Source organism: Mus caroli, unplaced genomic scaffold, assembly GCF_900094665.2.
Source record: "Mus caroli unplaced genomic scaffold, CAROLI_EIJ_v1.1 scaffold_15743_1, whole genome shotgun sequence".
NCBI classification, from domain to species: Eukaryota; Metazoa; Chordata; class Mammalia; order Rodentia; family Muridae; genus Mus; species Mus caroli.
The window spans coordinates 24,156-31,267 of record NW_018391281.1 but is presented as its reverse complement, the minus strand read 5'-3'; the positions used below and the strand labels follow the sequence as shown (position 1 = coordinate 31,267).

The window sequence follows — 7,112 nt, the reverse complement described above, 5'->3', positions numbered from 1 at the left end:
TCATGTTTGAAAGCAATGTCTAATTGAGTGGCTGAAAAAGTGATGAATCACAGAAAGATCTGACAGAATAGGATGTGCTCAACTCTCAAGAGAAGAGAGAAGAGAGGCAACATAAGAGGAAGCAGCACCCTCTCAGATGGTGAGAGGCTGAGGCAGTTTTACCTGGAGAGTTTTACAGAGTCAGGCTAAAGAGAAAACAAACTTGTCACAGGTGAAGTAAGAATTAGCTAGAGAATGAGAATGTGCCAGAAGATGAGAACAGATTGCTGGAGTTCATTTGATGCCAAGCACAGCAATTCAGTCAGAAGTAAAAGATACCCATTTGAATCGGTTACCATGAAGAGGAGTTAGAGTCAGAACAGCTGAATTGAACAGCCAGCCAAAGTTCAGAAAGAAAAATAAAGGGTGATTTTATTCAGCAGTTAAGTTTCAGATACTCAAAACATTCTAGACCTAGATAAGATTGTACAGAGGTTAGAAGCTTTCAGGACTAGGTCTAAATGATCAGGAGGAATTGAGCCTCCAAGATGGCATGTTTACACTCCTGTGTGAGGGTCACCGTCTATAAAAACAGAACGAAAACTGTATCTGTCACAATCATACTGTTCTGTCTTCACTATTTTGCTTTTTTTTTTGTCCATTATTGCTTCCCTCGTTTGCATTTTCATTTAAGCAATATTGAATTAATTTTTTAATTGAAGATACGTTCTCTCTCATACAATAAATCCTGAGCACTGTTTTTCCTTCCCTACACTCCACCCAGCTACTGCCCCCACAATTCACCTATCCTCCTCTCCCCAAGGTCCAACACCCCCTTGCCCCATTTTCTCTTCAAAATGGAGCAGACCTCCACAAGAGGACAGCCTAACAGGACAAAATTTGTTAGAAAAAGGTGAAAACCTTCATATTGCAGAAGGCAAGCTGCCACAGACCCTCTTGGTCCCTTGTCTGTATAGAACGGGTCTATGGTTACAGGTGGACAAGGAGTCGGCAATGAGAGACAGATCAACACGAGAGGTTGTGTAGAATCTGAATGTAATTTGTCAAGTCGAGCATTTAACTTTTTATACCGAAGAATAACGAGAAACCAGGTGAGATACATCTGCTGAGTTACAGTGACACAAAACATAAGGAATGTATACATCAAAAGAAGGTGGGGACCAGGCCACTGCCACTAAGATGGGAGCTAGGTGTAATGCTAGTCTATTGTTAAGCCCACCACCAGGGGTTCTTAGTAAAAGCCTGATTTCTGCTGTTTTCTTGGGCCTAGTGAAGAAACCTGTCTCTGGGGGAATCCCTAACTCTTTCATGGTAAACTCACCTATTTGCTAGGCCTTTGTGAATTCCTTTGTCTGGGTAAGACTGGCTATTGTCTTAAGTAAACACTCTACAGACCAGCCCTGAGCTATTCCCAGCTCCAGCTCCTTTCTTTGTAATGTGTCTCTACTAGAAGTAAATTTGAATGTTACTGAATAGATAACCTTCTCACTGAATTCCTACTGAATTCCAAGTTTGTAGGCTTCAAGGATTTTCTAGGATGTTGGAACACTGGTGAAGGCTTAGCTATGTCAGAATTCAATATTTAAAGGCACTTATAAAATAATACTGAAAGAGAGCACGTGGATCCATACACCCGACTAACAGGGGCATAGGGTATGAGTATATGGGTTATGAGAATGCCAAGGTTCCAGGAGGTTGAATTTCTGTGAAACTCTTTGCCTCGTGAGTTCTTCCAGGCCTCTCAGCCTGCCAAGCAGGCTTCACTGGAGTGTGCATAGCCGCAACCTGATAGGAGTAAGACTCAAGCTCAAAGAAAAGAATCTGAGTTACACCTGTTTCCACTGTTAGGAATTCCACAAAAACACCAAGCTAACAACCATAACATGTCAACAGAGGACCTGACAAAGACCCATGCTGTCTCTATGCTTGCCATTTAAGTCTCTGTAAGGTTCCTAGAAATCCAGTCAGTGTTAGTCATGGGTTCCCTCTCATGTCAAGGGTATCAGGTTAAACCAAACATTGGTTGGCCACTCAAACATGTTTCTTACCATCATGCCACAGCACAAATTGTAGGAAGGACCAATTGTAGGGATGTATGTGTGTGTGTGTTTGTGTGTGTGTGTGTAAGGGATAGTGGTCCAGGTTTCTCTTTCTCTAGCCTTCTCTCCTCAAAGAGACTAGAACATGGAGGTTAATGTTCCAAGCCTGCACCAGCTTGATTTCTGCATTCAGTGAAATGTGTGGAATTTGTCCTGATGGGGCCCTGCTGTCAGTTATCTGAGAGCAAAGTTTTGTGCTAGCATCAGCATGGATTGTTTAAGGATCTCCAAAACCACCTTGGCCAACAGTCCAACCAAATGTAACTCATTTCCAACGTTGAAGCCCTGGCTTGCTACAAGGATGGTCAGTTCAGACTCCATATTCTCCATTACTCCGAGTCTTCATTAGGATCACCATATAGCATCCAGGACGTTTCTATCGTACTTGGTTTTTACTCTAAACACCGAATGCCCCCTAATTCCAGCTGTTTCTTCCTGCATTGTACTTTACCCCTGCATTCCCCTAACTGATCCCTCCCACTCCTCTTCCCATCAAACCCCAGTCTACTCACAGAAACTACTCTATTTCCCCTTTAGTAGGAGATCTGTGCTTCCCCGTATAGCCCATCTCTACCTAGCCTTTCTGGGTTTGTGGAGTACGGCTTGATTATTATTTACCCAGTAGGTAATATCCACTTATAAGTGAATGCATGCCATGTGTGTCATTCTGGGTGTGGGTTACTTCACTTAGGGTGGGGTTTTTTTTTGTTTTTGTGTGTGTGTGTGTGTATTTTGTTGTTGTTGTTGCATTCATTTGGCTGTAACTTTACTATGTCATTTTTTTAAAAATATCTGAGTGATACTCTATTGTATAAACATACCACATCTTTTGTTTATTCATTCTGCATTTGAGGTACCTCTAGGATGTTTCCAGTTTCTGGCTAGTATGAATAAATATGCTAGGAACATAGTTGAGCAAATGTTCTTGTGCTACAGTGGAGCACCATTTGGATAGATTCCCAAGAACAGTGTAGCTGGGTTTTGGGTAGAGGGATTCTCACTGTTGTGAGGAACTACGATTCTAAGGAAATAGTGATTTCTCTAGTGACAGTATTAGTTTGTATCCCACAAGGAGTTGTGTTTTGGTCCCCTTTCTCCACATCCTTGTCAGCATGCCCTGCCACTTGTATTATTGATCTTAACCATTCTGACTTGTACAGATAGATACTCAAAGTAGTTTTGATTTGCATTCCCCTCATGACTAAGATGGTGATGATTTCATTAAGTATTTCTCATCTTTTTGAGACTTGTCTGTTGAGAATTCTCTGTTTAGATCTATACCCCATTATAAATGGAATTTTTTGCTTTGGAAAGCCTAGTTTCTTGAGGTTGTTATATATTTTGTATATTAGGCCTTTGTAAGATGTGGATTTGGTTAAAAAAAAAATCTTTTCCCATTCCTTTGGCTGCCTCTATATCCAATTGACCAAGTTTTTGCCACTTTTAATCTATTTTCTATTATTGGCAAAGAGGAGAAACAGAATATACAGGATGAGTATTGGCTTGTAATTTCTTAATTTTTTCTTTATAGTCTTGTACTTCATTTTTAAAAGACTTATATGTCTGTCAGTCTTTCTGTCTCTTTTTATTTGTGGTACTCTTTATGTTGTGTGATTTATTTTCATTAATATCTAATTATATTGTTGTTTCTCTGGGAAATGATAGACCTTCACTTACTGTTGTCTATTAAAAATTTACTATGAGTTTCTTGAGTTTTTGATAGTTTGTGAAACAGTTTTAATTTCCTCTTCTTGATTCTGAAGGCTTGGCAACTCTGGCTTCCAGTCGCTGCAATCAGCTATTTTTGGGGTTTTGCTACTTAAGTGATTGATATGGTTAACAAATTAGATTAGGGTTTTTGAAACTTTCTGATATATTATTGTCTGTGTGTTCCAATTAGCTTAAGTTGTCAACATTTTGGAGCCTACAGGCATCTGAGGGAGCCTCACTTGAGCTCATGCCCTCATTAAAATAAATTGATGCTATGTTAGTAAGAGATTATGATCAGTGATGTGGGAAGGGTCTTCCACTGAGGGTGGCAGGATCCCTAAGCAAGTGGGCCTGGGCTACATAAGAGAGCTAGCTGAGCATGAGACAGTGACCAAGCCAGAGGGCAAGGCAAGAAACAATGTTCGTCCATGGTTTTTGCCTTATCTTAATTTATTTTATTTTATTTTTTGGTTTTTTCAAGACAGGGTTTCTCTATATAGCCCTGGCTGTCCTGGAACTCACTTTGTAGACCAGGCTGGTCTCGAACTCAGAAATCCACCTGCCTCTGCCTCCCTAATGCTGGGATTAAAGGCGTGTCCCACCACAACGGGCTTACTTTATGATTTTACAAGATATAGCAATCAAGAGTATCAGAAGAGGGTATGAAGAGATGGCTCAGTGGTTAAGAGCACTGTCTGATTGTTCTTCCATTGGTCCTGAGTTCAATTCTCAGCAACTACATGGTGGCTTACAACCATCTGTAATGGGATCTGATGCACTCCTCTGGTGTGTCTGAGGACAGATACAGTGTACTCATATAAATGTAATAAATAAATCTTGATTTTAAAAAAAGAGTCGTAATAGACTTTGGACATTTGAAGAATGTATGGACTCCTGCAGACTATTAGGATCATTGAAGTTAAACTCAGTGCATTTTCATCATGAATGACCGTGACCAGAATGTAGTTGATTTGAGTCAAAAAGCTCCCAGATAGGGTGATGTCTTTGAACACTTGTTTTTCCTTTATAGCTTTCTTTGGGAGAGCTTATAATGTTAGGGTCCAAAAATCACTGAAGGAAGCCCCCAACTCAAATAGTATGCAAAAGTGTTTTATTCTGCAGAATTCTATCGTACAGGGGTCTACCATTCACTGGGATGGATACAGACATGAGCTTTGCAAGCTCAATTTAAAGCCAGTTAGGGGAGTTCTAGGGAGCAGTAGGTGAACTTAATTCTGATTGGTTGACTCAATTTACAGGGGTATGGGTGTCTTTGGGATTGGTTTAGGTTCTGGGGAATTTGGGAGACTTTCCAGAACCAATACTAAGTAATCTTGGTTCAGATTTGGCTCAGGCCTGGTGGCAGAGGCAGCTCCTGGAAGCTCCTGATTGGTGTTCTATGAGGGTGGTTTTCCTGGAACTGACTTGTTTGGACTTTTCTAGTTCTGGGAAACAAACTTAGGCCTAGTCTTCCAAATTGTCAGTTTGCAGCTTGTCATACATTCAGCTTGGCTTTGACCAACTCAGTTTTGTTGAAGCTTTGGTAGGAAGAACCTTTCTAGATTGCTTATTGGGGATGAAATTTGAGTGTCTATAGATTCAACCCATTTCCTCTGTGTGTGTGTGTGTGTGTGTGAACTGTGTTGTGGTTGGATGTGATTAGTCAGCTTGCTTCTTTTGTTGTCCTGCCTTCACCATTATAGACTTTATCCCCTAAATTACATAAGATGCAGTTGAAGCAGTTGTAATTCAGTGCTAAGTTATTTTATAAGCCCAGTGTTTTTATAATTTTAAATTTGTTGTTTTTGTCTTTGAGGACATCATTACTCTGTGTAGCCCCGGCTGTCCTGAAAGTGTAAGTGTATTGCACATGTGGCCTCAAATTTAAAAGTCCACCTGACTCTGGCTCCAGAGTTCTGGGATTAAATGTGGGCCAACATGCCTAGCTTTTTCTTTGTTTGTTTGTTTTTATATCATTGACTGATGGGCTTGCAATGTAGGTTTTGGTACATGTCATGCATGTGCTGTTGTGTTGATCTTCATGCACGTTTTGAATTTTGAAATTTGGCAGAGAGAATATTTTGTTTCTCAGGATGGCGTGTATTCATGACATTGATACTACCTGAGCTTTACTGCCTGAGCTTTCTGAGTCATTGGATTGCAGGTTCATAGCATTCTTCCTACCTGTTGTGTTTGTTTTGATTTTTTAAGTGAATATGAATATTTGAGTCTATGCATGAATATGCACATCATGTATCCTGGTACCCATAGTAGTGAGAATATGGGTTCGGAATTCCCGATCTTGAAGTAATTGATAGTTGTGAAGCCCCCTTGAAGGTACTGGCATTTGAGCCCAATTATTTGCAAGACTAAGAAGAGCTCTTCACTGTTGAGCCATCTCCTGTCCCATGTAGCATCAATATTGACATTGCCAATATTTTCATCTGTCTATTTGTATCTGTTTAAAGATGCATCCCTTTTTAGTTAGTAAGATCTTGTTACTGTTACAGATTAAACTGGGACACGTCAGGAGGCTGGAAGGTGAATAGAGAACTGGAGTGAATGTGTAATTCTTTGTAGGAACTCCAGTAAAAACATCTGAGTCCTTTCTATCTTTCTTGTTTGTTTGATTGATTCTTACAGGTGAGACAGGGTCTTAATATGTACCTCTGGCTGTCCTGGGTAGATCAGAGATATACTTGCTTCTGTCTCCTGAGTGCTGCGATTAAAGACGTGAACTAATATGCTCAGGTTGCCAGATTTCTCTGATGTATGCTCAGTACTGCTTCTCTCTCTCTCTCTCTCTCTCTCTCTCTCTCTGTTAATTAGCATTTCTCTAGTAAGGCTAAATCCTATTCTAAAAGCAAAGAAATGATAAAATTGAACCTTATTACTCAGGTTCCTTCTAAGATGACTTGGTAATTGCATTAGACCTTCTTGGTCATGAAATAAGAGTGGAAGCACCAGAATCATACAAACATATTGTCATTGAAACATACATTTACAGTGATGTCAGTGTCATGGTTTCTGTTGTACACATGTATGGAATGTTTTAGGATGCATTGACCTATGATGATGTGTATGTGAACTTCACTCAAGAAGAATGGTCTTTGCTGAATCCTTCACAGAAGAGTCTCTACAAAGATGTGATGTTGGAGAACTACACAAACCTCATTGCTGTAGGTAAGACTCAATTTTCTTTCACTTTTTAAAAATGAGGGAACAACTGTTTCCTTGTTGTTGATGCTTTTCTGTAATTTCACTTGAGAATGAGGAAGAGTGAGGTGAATAAATCAGATTTAC

At 40.0% G+C, this 7,112-nt stretch overlaps 1 protein-coding gene across 1 annotated transcript in view; it reads left to right on the top strand.

Moving 5' to 3' along the window:
* Nucleotides 1-965: 965 nt before the first annotated feature.
* LOC110289089 (zinc finger protein 431-like) overlaps nucleotides 966-7,112 on the top strand; it is a gene marked incomplete at its 3' end in the record, with an annotated part of 12,160 nt that continues 6,013 nt past the window's right edge. Inside the window, exons 1-2 of the mRNA XM_029473936.1 lie at nucleotides 966-1,091; nucleotides 6,866-6,992. Of these exons, the coding sequence (XP_029329796.1) occupies nucleotides 966-1,091; nucleotides 6,866-6,992 (253 nt within the window). The remainder of the gene's footprint in view (nucleotides 1,092-6,865; nucleotides 6,993-7,112) is intronic.